At 30.0% G+C, this 17,083-nt stretch overlaps 1 protein-coding gene across 1 annotated transcript; it reads left to right on the forward strand.

Moving 5' to 3' along the window:
• The first annotated feature begins 8,286 nt into the window (after positions 1-8,286).
• LOC118037649 (uridine kinase-like protein 3) lies at positions 8,287-17,009 on the forward strand. The gene is made up of 15 exons (XM_035043696.2): positions 8,287-8,590; positions 9,085-9,247; positions 10,135-10,226; positions 10,550-10,619; positions 10,965-11,080; positions 12,173-12,269; positions 13,380-13,459; positions 14,090-14,284; positions 14,460-14,543; positions 14,685-14,745; positions 15,141-15,201; positions 15,684-15,777; positions 15,890-15,962; positions 16,211-16,293; positions 16,403-17,009. The coding sequence occupies exons 2-15, from the start codon at positions 9,094-9,096 to the stop codon at positions 16,577-16,579; spliced, it is 1,437 nt and encodes a 478-aa protein (XP_034899587.1). The 5' UTR covers positions 8,287-8,590; positions 9,085-9,093; the 3' UTR covers positions 16,580-17,009.
• Positions 17,010-17,083: the final 74 nt, after the last annotated feature.

Genomic DNA, 17,083 nt, shown 5'->3' on the forward strand with positions numbered 1-17,083 from the left:
GGTTAACCCAGAATTAACCGAACTAACTTGTTAAACCAGGTTACCTATCAAACCTAGGATCCATGTCTTGAAAGTCTGATAACTAAATAGCAAACAAATTGAACATTAACAACTTAAACTAAACGAAAAAAATAATTAAAAATAATAAAAAAAAAAAACAAAAACAAAACAAAAGACATAAGCATGTTACTAATGAGGAAAAAAAAATCTGAATCAACTGAGTTAACCCTTCAAATCAGGTTAACCCGTCAAACCTGAGATTCGTGTCATGAAAGTTTGATAACTAAATAGGAAAAAAAATCGATGGGCTAAACGAAAAAAAATTAACAAACTAAACTAAACGAAAAAATTTGATTAAAAAGGAAAAAACAAAAAAAAAATTAGGTTAACTCGTCAAACCAAATTAACCCATCAAATCCGAGATTTGTGTCATGAAAGTATGATAACTAAATAAAAAAAAATTCCACATTAACAAACTAAATTAAATTAAAATAAATTCATTAAAAGAAAAAAAACACAAAGAAAAAACTAAAAAAAAAAAACCCATAGGCATAAAAAAAAAACTATCATTTGAAAAAAACAAAAAAAAAATGAAAACAAAAACGCTATTAATAATAGAATAAGTAGAAGGTGTGGGGAAGCTGCAGTAGTTTCCCCACGCCTTTTAGTATATTACTTAATATATTTAGTATATTACTTAATATATATATTGGTTATTAATCATTTTCAGAGTTCACTATATAAATACTAAATGAATATTTTATTTTTTTTCAATGTAGGATTTGAAGCCCTTTAATATATATATATTCTATGTTCACAATAAAAAAAATTATGTTTTTCTAACATGGAATAAAAAAAACCTTTTTAATTTAAATACTTTAACTTAAAAGGATAATATAGTAACATAGTACCTTTTAAATGTAGGATAAAAAAACTTTTTGGTATAATCTTTTAAATTTTATTATTTATAAAATGTATAGCATATATTCACTTGGATTGTTTCTTAGTTTTTTCATATGAAATATTAAAATCTCAAATATATTTTTTTAAATTTTTTAGGGTTGATTCGAGTTATTCCGGGTCAACCCGTGTAACTCAAGACCCGACTACTTAATCAAGTCAACCCCCGAATTGATTCCGAGAAGTATGTTGTGCCATGCCCCATGTTTCTAACTCAAGGAGACATTATTAGGCGTGTCACTATTACATTTTGCTGTCTTTCAGGAATATAGTAACATAGTACCTTTTAAATGCAGGATAAAAAACTTTTTGGTATAATCTTTTAAATTTTATTATTTATAACATGTATAACATATATTCAGATGGATTATTTCTTAGTTTTTTCATATAAAATATTAAAATCTCAAATATTTTTTTAAAATTTTTTAGGGTTGATTCGAGTTATTCCGGGTTAACCCGTGTAACTCAAGACCCGACTACTTAATCAAGTCAACCCCCGAATTGATTCCGAGAAGTATGGTTGTGTCATGCCCCATGTTTCTAACTCAAGGAGACATTATTAGGCGTGTCACTATTACATTTTGCTGTCTTTCAGGAATATAGAATCCTTTACGAAAATAATATTTGAATCTTATGTTCTTGTAAAAGGGAGATATATCATTTTCAATATATTAAATAGTTCCTTGTACCTCGAGACTTTTATGAAATGAATTTGATTAAAAAACACGTGTAGGTGTAAATACTCAGGATCCGTTTATTTAGTTTTAGTTTTTATCTTTGCCGTCTAAAAAATATAGTTAGGTGTTTTCTAATATATCAACTATATTTTATATTATAAATCCTATTAAAAAATTGAGTTTAAAACGTAGTTCTTGTGAAGTAGTTTTTATATGTTTTTTTAACTAAGCTTTGTAAAACTCTGTTTGTTTGTGTGTTTTAAAAGCATTTTTTTTAAAAAAATTTAATTTTTTTTTATTTACTTCAAATTAATTTTTTATATATTTTTTCAAATCATTTAGTTGTGCTGATATCAAAAATAATTTTTAAAAAAATAAAAAAATTATTTTAATGCATTTTCCAAGTAAAAAACACTTTTAAAAAACAACTACAATCAACTATTTTATACTTGTTTTTTGCTGTACATAAATCCCAACCATAATTTTTAACAAACACGTATCTAAATCCACCTAACTTCGCATAACCATACTTTTTTTTAAAACTTATTATTATTTTTTAATTATAATCACAAAAATTACTTAAAAAACAAACTCACTCTAAGAGGTTATATTAACATTTAGGAGATGTATTTTTTTCCTTAATTACTATAAATTTTTTAATCAAATAATAAAACAATTTAGTGTGTGAAGACAACAAAATGTATTAAATTGTGCATCTTAATTTCTAGATATATTTTTTTTACACGATACGACCACTGCATGAAACACACACCCAATGCAATCAAAAGATTTTCAACTAATCAAGTCACATTCTAAATATAAATTAATACAGGGCCATTTTCCCTTCCGTATTGGTCCTTGTAGGGGCAATTACAAGTTAACTAAATGATTGAATTGTGATATCTCATGGAAACCATATCGAAACAAATTATGAGTTTTAATTCTCAATCAACCCATTATTGATGGATGAAATTAAAAAAAAATAAAAAAGAACATAAAAACAACCCAAGCTAATCTGTCATACCTATGAGCCAGGTCATCAGATCAAAATAACATCATAAATTTTATTTTTTTTAAAATGACTTGATTTAACTTGGTATAACCTACCAAATCTGCTACTTTGGTCATGAGACTAGGATTGCCCCATAAAGAGCAAATCAAAATAAATCATGAAAACTCGATTTTTATCGCCCTTGTTGTACCAGTAGTGAGCAAAGAAATTTATAAAAATTCTAATTAAAAACAATAATAGAGAAATTGAGTTAAGCAACCCAGGTTAACCAATTAAGCATTGTTATTAGATCATAAGGCTAGGTAAACTCGAGGTTGCGTGATAAACATGAAAAAACCTCAATAGATCATTGTTTTGTAACCCAACATGACTTGATAGTTTGGCAAGTGACACGAGTGATCCAGGGCTTAATTCGGCCCATGTCTTAACAAAAATATGGCAGAATTGACCTAGTATGATCTTGTCAAAAAACCAGGTCGATTCATAACCCAATTAGCCTTGGGAAAACTCAGTCAAGACCTGTGGACCTTCTTCTTCTTCTTCTTCTCTTTTTTTTTTTTTCAAAATAATATCATTTTTACATTTATATATATATATATATATAAATAGGTTGAACCTAGGTTAATCTACCTGACCTATGACTCAAGACTTCCCTGAGGTTGGTCCCTGAGTTGGGTTTAAAAACCACGTGATAAATAACTTTTAAAACTCATGCCACATGACATTAAACTGGAAGCACCATGCGTTAAAAACCTGAGAAGTTTGACCCTTAACAAATTAAACGTTGAATGATGAAATCATCCAAAAAAATCAATTACATGAAAGTATCTCAAATAAAACATAACAATTAAAATAATGAAAGTGAAAATTAAAACTAAAAATAAATTAGAGTGCAAGAACAATTCTTTGATTGGATGGTTAAATTGAAAAAATAAATAAATAAAAAAGGACAAAAAAAAAATCAAAAGAATTATGAGCAAATTAGAAGAAACAAAAAACATAAACTTAGATTGAATGATGTAATTGAAAACTACCAAAAACCTCGACAAAAGGGTAGGGAGATAATTGAAATTAAAAGAAGAAATACCAAATTGAAAAAAAATTAATTATGTATGATAAATTAGAATTGAGGATTAAATTGAAAATAAATAAAATTGTAACAAATGAACCAAGCTCAAAAACTAAAAATATAAGGACTTTAGTTGAAATACTAAGAATAAAAAAGACCAACTTGTATTTTTCTGGATAGAAGAAAGAAATAAAAGGTCAACTGACAAGAAACTATCTAACATTCGTCAATAGGTATTGCATTAGAAGGAAGAGGATGTGACAACGTATCTAATGACATGGAAAAATTGCATTTTATATCACTAGAAGGAGCCGCACACACTACTCAAAGTGTTCAAGAACATCTAATGAGAACAACTTTTTTAAATTAAATTAATATGATATATATATGACCTTGATCACCATGAAAATCACCATAAAAACCAATATAAAAAGACCCTATAGTTTAATTTTCTTGAATTTTACCACTACAACACTTTATATATATATACACACACACACACACACACGAGATGACATGCCCGCGCGGTACCGCAGGCTTATAAAACAAATGCACTTGATAGTGTTATAACTGTGAACCAACGCTAGATAAGTAATAAAAATTAAAGGTATGATGGAGCAAATATTTCATGGAGGGAAAAAAAGTTGTGTTGGTGATCAAAAACTTGGAGACTGAACAAAATAATTTGTAACAATCTATAGTGTTTTGTGAGAAAAGATACAGTGCTTTCGCCACATGATTTAGCTTTTTAGTTAATAAAAAGAAAAATAAAATTACAAAGCTAAATTCTCTACCAACTTAATATTAAAAAAAAACCAACAAAGATAATTTTGGAAGGAAAAAAACCCATGAGAAAAAAATATTGTAGCAATTGATAATGTTCTGTGAGGAAAACTATAGCACTTTTCCCAATAAAAATAAAATAAAAAACCATTTAGAGAAATATTGTAACAATTCACAGTGTTTTGTAAAAAAAAACTACAACGCTTTCTTCATATGATTTAGCTTTATTGTAATTATAATTTTTAACCAACTCAATATTAAAAAAAAAATCAACAAAGATAATTTTGGAAAAAATCATAAAAAAATCACATGGAAAAACACTGCAACAATTCACAGTGTTTTAAAGAAAAAAAAATTACAAAGCTAAATTCTTAATCAGCTCAATATGTTTTTTTTTTTAAAAATCGATAGAGACAATTTTAGAAAAAAAAAAAACAAAATAAACACCAAAAAAAGAGAAAAAAATCATGTTGGAAACATTGAGCAATTCACAGTGTTTTGTGATAAAAGCTACAGTGGTTCACCACATGATTTAGCCTTATTTGTAATGACTTATAATTATAATTCACAAAGAAATCAATATTCAAAAAAATAAAATTGAAAAGGATAATTTGAAAAAAATTATAACAAAAAAAACTATGCGGAGAGATACTGTAGCAATCCACAATGTTTTATGAGCAAAACTACAATACTTTCCTCACATGATTAAGCTTTATTACAAAGTTAAATTCTAACCAACTCAATATAAAATAAAATAAAATCGACAAAGATAGTTTTGAAAAAAAATATTACAAAAAAAGAAAACACAAAAGAAACTGGAAAAAAACCATGTGAGGAAAAACTGTATCAATCCATAATGTTTTGTGAGGAAAAACTTGAATTTACTTGTAATTGCAATTCTTAACCAGTTTAATATTTAAAAAATAAAGTTGACAAAGATAATTTTAGGGAAAAACATAACAAAAATAGGAAAAAACCATGTGAGAAAAAATACTGTAGGAATCAACAGTAATTTTCGAGGAAAGTTACAGTGCTTACCTCACATATTGTAACTGTAATTTTTAACTAGCTTCATATTAAAAAAAAATAAATAAAAAAAGATAATTTGGAGAAAATCATAAAAAAAAACCATGCGGAGAAACATTGTAACCATCAACAATATTTTTTTTTAAAAAAATATTACAAAACTAAACTCTCAATCAGCTTAATATTAAAAAAAAATCGACAAATATAATTTTAAAAAATAAATAAATAAAATAGAAAAACTATATGGAAAAACATCGCAACAATCCACAGTATTTTAAAGAAAAAAATTACAAAGCAAAAATTTTAACCAAGTCAATATTTAAAAAGTAAAATCAACAAAAATAATTTTGGAAAAAAAATAAAAAAGTTGAAAAAAAAAAGTAAATTTGAAAAAAAAAAAAAAAAAAAAAAAAAAAAAAAAGAAAAAGTTGAAAAAAAGAGAGGAAAAGCATCGTGGATTACTGAAAGCACTGTGGATTACTGTTGTAATCCACAGTGCTTTGTGTGTGGGGAATAGTTATTCCCCTACATCATTTAGAGTTCTATAATATATATATATATATATATATATATATATATATATATATATATATATATATATTTGTTTTTTTTTTTTAATTCGTTTGAAAACATTGTCTAACAGGACAAGTTATATTTGGATTTGAGTGTTTCTCCTTCCATATCCAAAAACATCTTGATCCCCCTCACTTTTTGAATCGGTCAGCTTTATCTTTAATTAACCACAATAAAATATTTTTAAACGTGTTTTGTTTTGAATTTTGTGAATTTTTAATACCAATTGCAAATGCCTTGGATAATTTTGAATTTTTAAGGAAACTGGGTACATGTTATATAAAACAATAAAATATTTTTCTTAATTAAAAACTTGTTTAATAACACTATATTTTTTACTATGGATTTGTTGCATTTTTTTTTCTCTTTTGTCTTGGATTTTTTCTATTTTAACTAAAAAGAAAGCTAACTGTGTTTATCAAGTTAATTACATAAAGATAAATGCAATGACAAAGTCAAAAAAATTAATATAGAAGCGTGTTCTTGAAAAGAGATTTAATCTCACTTGACATGCAAACTGACATGAGAATTTCTTTATTTTGACGAGTATATTCTTAAGAAATATCCCAAAAGTAAAATTAATTTATGAAAAGTTATTATAAAAATATAAACAACAAAAAAATGACATGGAAGGAATATTATTGTAGCAAATTTGCATATAAGTTACGACTGAATCGTTTTTCAAATGATTTTAAAGATATATATATTAACTTGATATATTTAAAATAATTTTTTCTCTAAATTTTGAATAAAAAATCAAGAAAATCATTATAGCTACCAAAGGAATCCCTCAAAGTTAATTATATACAAAACAAATTCAAGAAAATTCATGTATGCTCACTCAATTATTTAGATTTGGAGATTTATTAATGGAATCCATTCATTTAACAAGTAAGATTTGTTTCTTAAAAAATAATATTAGAAAGTATATTTCTATAAAACTAATAATATTATTTGATTTATTAATATGTTAAAAAAGAAACAGACCAAAAGGAAAACAAAACGGAAAGTTGTCATAAATAAATAAATAAATGAGGAAAGGCAAATCTCATCATTGCAAAAATATAAATCTCCATCGAACTTTTTTTACTAGAAAGATTCGACGCCTACGTGGATCCCCCTCCTCATTCTAATCCAGCACCACCAACTTTTCAAAATATGAATGACAGGTGGCGGTGGTTGGTGCGGTGGAGCAGTCCCTTTGCACTTCCTTCCATCACTTTTTTATACGCAACTCAACTATTTTTTTTTAAAATTTTAAAATTAATGAACATATAAATTTAAATTTATGAAATTTATAAGAATCCAATAACTTGTTTTTTATCACCGGTAATAGAATTGCCCTCTTACAGTGTCATATTATTTTATTGATATTTTTTAGTAATGATTTATTTTTATGTTTAAAAAACTTTGTTTGAATATATTTTTAATTAAAAAATATTTTTTAAAAATACCTAGCACCACAATACTAAAAATTAATAATATTTACTTTCATTTACATGCTTAATAAATATATATATTTTTAAATTCTATCTTGTTGTATATGAGTTACACTTAGTTAGTATCTTTTAGTACAAAAAAATAAAAATAAAAAAATATTTTTTTTTTATTATGAAGTAGTAACTAAGCGTTAGCTTAAAACATATAATATGTTTTTTATATGAAAAAAAATTCATTTTTTTTCTTTAATTAAAGGCACAAAAGTCGGGCAGTAATGGGAATTTACAAGAGTTCTTGTTTTGTCCAAATACTCGAAGCAATTTCCAATAAGAAAACAATCTTGTGCATATGATCGATTTACTCGACTCACGGCCTTAATTTTATTTATAGAATAAATAATAATTAAATATATAAATACATGGATCTCGGTTGAAATGCTAACAATCCATATTTTTTTAAATAAATGCACACTGATATTATGGGAGTATTTTTAAGAAGACTTAATCTCAGATAATAAAAAGATGATCTAAGAATAATATATATATATATATATATATATATATATATATCATAATATTAATTAATTAATTAAATTATTATTTTCTAGAAAACGAAATATGCTTCTGTGTTATCATTGGATATATATAAAAGGAACAAAAATATATTGTTTTTTTTGTTAAAAATAAAAATATCATTTTAATATAATTTTAAAATAATAAACGTACATGTGTATTCATCGTCTTCGCCTCTTCCGTATCCATACAGTAATCAAACACCTCGAGGAGTATATTAGAAGCTTAGGCTTTGGTGCAGGTCTCCCTTCAAAGATACTGAAAAATCAGTTGTGTTTGAATAAGCCATTCAGCCATATTAACACAGAAGCACTTGCTCCTTCCCCCTCTCCGTCTGCTGCTAAAAACACCACCAGCCTCTTCCTAATAATAATACTGTCTTTAAACAGTTATCTGTTAATTTTCCAAAATAAATATCTATATTTTTATAAATCTCTCCCGCTCTCATTGATCTCTAAATTTTAAAGCTTTACACCAGGTACAGTCTTTTTTTTTTTTTTAAATTTTTAATTGATAAATTATTTCTTGTTTAATTGATCAAATCTAAAATCTCAAGCTTTTTTTTTTTTTATTAATTGAATTTATTATTTTTGATTGCTTTGTGTGTTCATTAACTGATCTCTGTTTTGTGTGGATTAAAAATTGTAAAAAGAGTGACCCTGTGGTGTCACTTTGATGATTAATGTGATGGGGGGTTGATGTTTTTGTGGTATGTAAGGAAAGGGAGGTAGTAGTGATGCTGACACTTTTGTTGGGATGTTTTCATGATTGTAGTTTTCAGCTTTTTAAGAGCCATGGCTATGGAACTTAGTGATTGTTGATGAACTAGAGAATGCAATGATTGACTTGGTTGCCCTTTGATGATTTGGAATGAAATATTTTATATTTATGTAGAAAGTGGGATTCTTTCAAGTTATGTAGTGGGATTAATGGGAAAATTGGTTGAGAATAATGGGTTCTTTTTGTTTGTAGGATTTGCTCATGGATTCTAAATCAGTCGAGGATATGATAGAGGCATCATCAGGGGTTCATTTTTCTGGGTTTCATATGGATGGTTTGGAGATGACAAATACAGAGGTGGGACAACCGACAACTTCAGCAGCTGAAGAGATGTGTAAGCAACCCTTTGTTATTGGTGAGTCAGTGACTGTTCTTTTTGTCAATTTTGATTTAGCTGGAAGCCACTAGCTCTTAAAATCTTTGGTATAGGTTCTCAGTGAATTGTTAATGATCGGTGCATACTGAGAGGTGTTGTATGATTCTTTTCTTGTTTTATGGGATCAAAGCAATGGCTGCAGAAATTCACTATGTATAATTCATATATGCAATGATCAAGAAATTCCATCTCACCAAAAGGAATCTCTTAATTTTTTTTCCACTGGTATTGTATTTTAGCATGCCCATGGAGACAGTGAGAAGAGAACAGATTGGAGAGACCTCATTTGCATTTATTTACCATCAGCACAAAAGACATGTTTTATGCTTATGTGCATGCAAATTGCCTCATGCTTATATTGATAATGCATTAAGGAAGTGGTTTCATATTAGTTTGGCTGAACATGTGCTTGACATGTACCTTCTTCTTCCATTACAAACTTCTAACTATTTTACTCTTACCTCTTCAACAGCAGTTATTAGAGTGCTTTAACCAGAAAATGTTATGGAGTGAAAAAATGACTCTTTATGTGAAAAAATATACAGAAGATATACAAGTACAGCAAGCAGAGCATATGCATTTTAAGAGTGAAAAAAATGAGTCTTTATGTGGGTAATGAAATTGGAATCATCTACCTTAGGAAGGTGCATAACATGGATGCTAAAAGAATGGAATAATCTTGTACCAAGTTTTGCTCTTAAAGTTTACCCAGCCAGTCAAGAAATAGGTGAAGCTGGTTTTGGCTTAGATTTTAGGCTTAGATTTGGCGAAGTAAATTAAAATAGGAGGGAGAGTTGCAAACAGGGATATGATGCAGAAGAAAAAGAAATCTTGATAGTTGTCATTTTAACTATTTTGTGGTACAGGAGTCGCTGGTGGAGCAGCATCTGGGAAGACTACAGTTTGTGATATGATCATTCAACAGCTTCATGACCAGCGTGTGGTACTTGTTAACCAGGTAATGACTCCCTGATTCTGTTTAAGTTTTGGAAATCAGATGCAGAAATTTCTTTCATTAAAAAATTGAACACCTTTCAGAGTTACAAAATAGAACTGTTGGGGTAAACTCCATTAACTGTATCCCTTTTGCAATTTTTAGCTTTACAGTTTGCTTTTTTCTGATCGTGTTTTATTTTAATGGGTATGGGGTTGCCTATTCTAGAAAAGGATCTTATAAAGAAGCATAGTATTAAACATTGAGCTCTTAGTCATAAAAGTTTGGTGCTATTATCAGGATTGATTTAATATACAAGTAAATATTGTTCATGGATGAAATGGCAGGATTCTTTTTATCATGATCTAACTGAAGAGGAACTTACAAGAGTTCACGAGTACAACTTTGACCATCCTGGTGAGTAGACTTCTCTAAGATACATTGTGCTATTTGAGGTATCTTGGATACAATGAATAGTGAGTATTTCCTCTTACAGTGCTGTTAACCAAAAGAAGCATGATTCAATATACAAATAATGCTCTGCTAAAATACGTGCTTAAATTTTGTTCTCTTTTATGTCATGCATTGAGTTTCCTGCTTTCTCTTATCATTTTCCAAACCATGAACATGCTGTAACGTTCTTCTGTAGTGAAGGTATTTAAGGGCAGAACTCTGGCTAATTATTTTGAGATGGTGGGGGTAAATTTCTTGCATGGTGAATGCTATATTGCCCTTTTAGCAAAATATTTCTCTTGTTGTCAGATGCATTTGACACTGAGCAACTACTATGTGCTATGGAGAAGTTGAGGCATGGGCAAGCAGTAGATATTCCAAATTATGACTTCAAGAGTTACAAAAACGTTTTTCCTGCAAGAAGGGTACAGTTTTCCTATGGTCCCCTTGTCTTGCAAAACATAATTCTCCTTGATATATGCCAAATCCTATTGCAGATATCTGCAATTCGAATCTGGCTTCATATAAACTTGGGTTCTGTACTGTCATAACAAATGTTCTTCAGAATTTTATAAGATTTTGGTGTGGTATGTACTTGAAGGCTTTGTTATCTATATGGATATATATTTTCCAGGGGCCATTATTTAGTGAGGGTAAAGTCATTAGATTGTGACCATAAGGTTGCAAAAGGAGTTATCAGTAGCTGTTTCATGCAAATATGTTGAAGGTAGGACCATTTACCATTTCAAATCCTCGCTTCTTGGAGTCTTGGACACTGATAGGCGGGACCTTAATTGGATAGTGGTAATTGTATTGCTTGGCTCTATGTTCACATGCTACTTGTAAAATTCTTAAGGTTGAGCAAGATTGTTAGTGAAAATATAAATTTACTTATATCTAGATTTTTTGGGTTTTGCCTTGTGTTATTTTGGGTTCTGTGGCATATATGGTCAACTATGGAATTTTATGGAACAAAGGCAGCATGATCTAGCTCAAAAGATAATGGAAGTTATATTTCTAAGGAAAAGAAAAAGGTGAAAAACTAAAGGGAACAATACTATATTATGATTGTATTATTGTATTATACTAATTGCATAGTTGGTTCCCTCCTTTTTCTTTGTCTAAACGGGGCTCTTGTTTGAATTAGGGAACTATTAATACAATTAAAAAAGAAGTGAAACTTCAGTAATTAGCAGTTTTTGACTTTTCCACATTAATGATTGTGGTCTTTTTGTCAGTGACCAGGGTGTACAGATGTGATTTTGGTTTGATGCGTGGCTTCATATTAATTATTTGTGGACAAATGTTTCCTTCTATGTTTCAGCTGTACATGCCATGTTACACTTACCAATACACTACCGTAACCCTGCTGAAATTTCCCTACACGAAATTTGAATACTTCTTCTATGATGTCTTTGTACAACATTTAGTGGCTGGACTCATGAAATGTAAATCTCATGTTTGATTCTTCAATGTGCATCACATTCTGAACTCTCATTGCTACAAATATTTTGCAGGTCAATCCATCAGATGTTATAATATTGGAAGGCATTCTTATTTTCCATGATCCTCGCATTCGAGAGCTGATGAACATGAAGATATTTGTCGATACAGGTTATTTAGTTTTCCAGCTATCAATTAACTTTGGCATCACTATAAACAATCTAAAAGAACTGGAGTTTCTTATGGTGCTTTACTATTATATAAACAGTGAAGCACCTTAATATGTTTTTTAAATCATTTTATAACAATTAAATGTCACAGTGCGCATGGCATAGGTGTAGGTCATGGGTTGAAATCTCACTGGCAGCAGTATTTCCATCCAGGAGATAGATCGTCTATCTAATTATTTGGATTTTAATAATTTCTTTTCAATTATTATGCATCTGATATAAAAATAATAAATTGTTCATGAAAATTCAATTCAAATATTTTTTTTTTATTCTTAAAATCTTTAAATAGAATTTTTAACATGATTTTATCATATTTATAATGTTTTTGGCTTTCAATCACATAAAATATAGACAGATTATTTTGATTTTTTTTTTTCAAATTGCTTTAACAATCATTAAAATATTTGTTTTTTAATAGAAACCAATGATTCCAGTTAAAAAACTTGCATTTGCTAAGATAAAAAAGAAATATATTAATAAGAAAATTTATCTTGAGTGAAATTGTTTTTCAAAACAACTGAATTTTCAAGTTTAATAACAGTGCCAAAGAATTCTCTAAGACCTGATTTTTATTTTGCATTTAAAAAATTTTGGTCCCTTCACAGTGGAGCGCGGGCATACAAACTAGTATAACCTATAGGGGGACATTGTTGGAAGATGTGAGAGTTCATAAAATGTGTCTAGAGCTTTTGTGGCATGTTATATTTTAGTTGTAGCATTGAGGAATATCACAATCCTTAACCTTGCTGGATGGGTTATTGAAGCTTTTTACTGGAAACCTATCCTTTTCAGTATCTCAGATTATCTCAAGTAGCAATTGGTTTTTTTCTTTAACAAAATGTTTACACATGCCTGACTTTCTGCATTCCCCCATTGCCAAACATGACAATTTTATGTTGTTTCAGTTCCTCAACATGTTTTTGCCATTTTTCTTTTCATTTTGTTTTGGAACCAATAGGCTCTGATGTTCCTTATAAAATGATTCAATATACCACACAAATATAACTTATTTGTAGCACTATCACTTGACATTGTTCAATTTTCAGTGCAGATGCTGATGTACGTCTGGCAAGGAGAATAAGGCGTGATATTGTTGAGAAGGGTAGAGATATTGCTACAGTACTTGATCAAGTTAGTGGTTTTTTAATTCGTATGTTGCATCATGAATTGATGGGGGCCTAAAAGTTGAATTATTCTTTCTTTTCTTGCATTATTCTCTACAGTTTTATTGAAAGTAAAATTTGGGGAATCTAAAATTTTCCTTTTTTGGTTGTTAAATGTGGTGGAAAAAAAAAAACAAGGGAAAATTGATGAAGAAATTTTATGTTTTACTGCCTGTCCCCACTCAATTTCTTCAACTTATAGCACGTGAGGTTTGGACAAGAGAGATAGGAAGTAATTTCTTACATCTCCCCGTTGTTCTTTCCTTTCTTTTTTTTCTTATTTTCTACCCATGCTATCCCAAAATGATTGTCATTCTTCCTTTTTCACCTTTAGGATGTTAAGAACTTAGTCTGTTTGTAATCTCACCTTTTCCTTTTCATTTACTATTAATTTTGGAGGGTTAACAACATCACATGAGATTTATGTAGTCTTGTTATTTTTTACTTTTGATTTAAAATACTTATTTAGTGATCAAGATAATCTTAAAGTAAGCAAACCAATAGAAAGCCTTTACGTGTGAGCTAATTTTCATCTCTTCTATTAGGCTATCATGGTGTGTGACCTTTTGTGGGAATTAACAGAATTCTTTTGATGCAGTACTCAAAATTTGTGAAACCTGCTTTTGATGATTTCATACTCCCAACAAAGAAGTATGCCGACATCATCATTCCTCGTGGAGGAGATAATCATGTAGCCATTGATTTGATTGTGCAACACATTCGCACAAAGCTTGGCCAACATGATTTGTGTAAAATATACCCCAATTTATATGTCATTCAATCAACTTTTCAGGTATGGCATCCTACTCACCAATCAAACCTAACAATGGGGGCTATGTATTCTAATGGAGATCTACATTAATCTTGATTAAGCAGCATATCTTATCTGCTTTTCTGGTTCTGTGTACTATATTGTTGTTTGCTTCTTTGCTTATTTAGATCCAACAATTCTTGCCTGTCTCATGCAGATACGCGGTATGCATACTCTAATACGTGATTCTCAGACAACAAAACATGACTTTGTTTTTTATGCTGACAGGTTGATTCGTTTGGTGGGTTTATATTTTCTTAATTAATGTTTATTTTATTTTATTATTATTATTATTATTATTATTATGGCTTTAGAGTTGATATAGTAACCTTTTCTTTTATTCAGTTTGTTCACTCATCCAATCTCCTCTTACGCATGCCAGGTTGTTGAACATGGTCTGGGACATCTACCGTTTACGGAAAAGCAGGTGACCACTCCCACTGGTAAGCTGATGCTGCTCAGTGTTCTGAGAATCTTTAGGCTACTCAGGTCTTGATTTCAAGTTTACTTTTACCTGGTATTTATTTTGTCAATGAGAGATGGAATCTTGGAGAAATATTTGATGTTTATTCTTCAAATAAAAAGGTTTATACTTTCATTTTAGTAGATACTTAAAACATGAATGATGAGCATGTTGGCACCCTGGTAACAGAACCTGTATTACTTGTGATGGTGCGTTTGTAGTTGCAGGATTAGGAAGATGACTTACTCCTACTCATTTCATACTCTTTTAAGTGATGGGTCCATATTTCTCATCTGAGCTGGTTGTTTTTTTAGTTTTGTAACTGTAACTGCTCGGATCTTACTTTTCACCACATTTTTTTCCTGTGCGATGCAGGGTCAGTTTACACTGGTGTGGACTTCTGTAAGAGGTTATGTGGTGTCTCTGTTATTAGGAGGTACTTGTACGATCTCAATTTATGAAGCAGTGGATTGATATGCTCCACTGCCTGCTTAATATTTTGACTTGCTATTATGTTTTATTCTCTTGCATCTGTCACCAGCTACACATGAGATTGAATTATGTGGGCGATGGCAATAAGTTGGCAATAACTTGTATCTTTCTTCCTGCATGATTGATACCCACTGCAGTCTTAGGGAAGTTCTTCTGCAGATAATATTATGCAAGAGCACTATGAAACCAACTCATTAGCTAGACTGTGTTAAGTTCTCAAGTTCATTGTGACAATCACATGAATGGGTAGCCTTATGATTGATTTGATTATTTAGTTTCTTGGTTAGAGGAAGATAATTAGGAACTGAATTGGAAGCTGTAGCCTCAACAACGAATTTCTTATTGTTTACATTTTATGAACTTTTTCCTGCATCTTTCCCAACTACATGACAAACAACTAAATATTCTCTTTTACATTATGACCAGTGGTGAGAGTATGGAGAATGCTTTACGGGCATGTTGTAAAGGCATCAAGATTGGGAAGATTCTTATTCATAGGGAAGGTGACAATGGTCAGCAGGTTTGTAAAAGCTTCTCTCTTTGTTTTCAAGCATGCGTCTGACTTCATATCTGTATGTGTCGTACAATCACTGAGTTCTGGTTATTCTCTCAACGCTTCAACGCTTTGGCAGCTAATCTATGAAAAGTTACCGCAAGACATCTCAGATAGACATGTGTTGCTATTGGATCCAATTCTAGGGACAGGTTTGTGTTTTTCACTATAGATTTTTGTTTTGGAATGAGTTAGTGGTGATAAAAGTTTTACTACCTTCAAGGACTCATAAAAAATCTTTTTGTTTCCTTGTAACTTGACGGAAAAGACCGTTACTCATGTCTTAAAATGCTACTGGCACTTCTAGACTTAATTGAAAGTTTGAATTTGAACATGAAAATTACTGAGTATATCTCTTGCTCCACTAATTGGTATTAATGACTCTCTACCTTTTGTTCAGGCAATTCAGCTGTTCAGGCTATTTCTTTACTCATTAGCAAGGGTGTGCCGGAATCCCAGATCATATTTCTTAATCTCATATCTGTAAGCGAGTTCTGCCTACTCGATTTTTTGGTTTTATTTTTACCCTACTCGTTATGAGACATCAATTTTGGACATTCCTGTTTACAAATATACTATTTATGTCCACCAGGCACCTCAGGGAGTGCATGTGGTTTGCAAAAGATTCCCAAGAATAAAGATCGTAACATCTGAGATTGAAATTGGTTTGAATGAAGATTTCCGTGTTATACCTGGTATGGGTGAGTTTGGAGATAGGTATTTCGGTACAGATGACGAGTACCAACCAGTGGTGGCCCCTACACAATAGAGATATTAAAAGCTGTGCTGATTAATCTGCAAAGAGTTGGAGGCGAGCAGCCGAACCTGCTGGACTCTTTTATCTGCTGAGTTGTGCTATTTCAGTTTTCAACAAATTTTGACTCAAATTAAACCTATAGTTTCCTCCCTTCATTTTTATTTTCTTGAAACTTTGAGTCACACAGGGAGGTGTTTGATTCTGTCACCTAGTTCTGTGCAGACGGGTTTCATAGGAAAAAATAAAGAGAGCAAACAATCCATTATCAAAAAGTTACTCAGTCATTGCATGGCTTAGAGGAGAGTGATCACAGGCACCTACTTGGAACGTGATAGTGACAGCCTCCCCATGATATATGTATCTATGAACCCAGATATTTGATCTCATATATGGTGATACAATTTTATGGTGAACCATTATTTTGGTTCTACTAGAGGTTGAATATCCTTGTTTGATTCTTGCTATTATTATGGTGTATGCAAATTTTCTCACCCTAGCTGCATGTTCCCTTTTTTT

The sequence above is a fragment of the Populus alba genome, chromosome 1 (assembly GCF_005239225.2).
Source record: "Populus alba chromosome 1, ASM523922v2, whole genome shotgun sequence".
In the NCBI taxonomy this organism is placed as follows: domain Eukaryota; kingdom Viridiplantae; phylum Streptophyta; class Magnoliopsida; order Malpighiales; family Salicaceae; genus Populus; species Populus alba.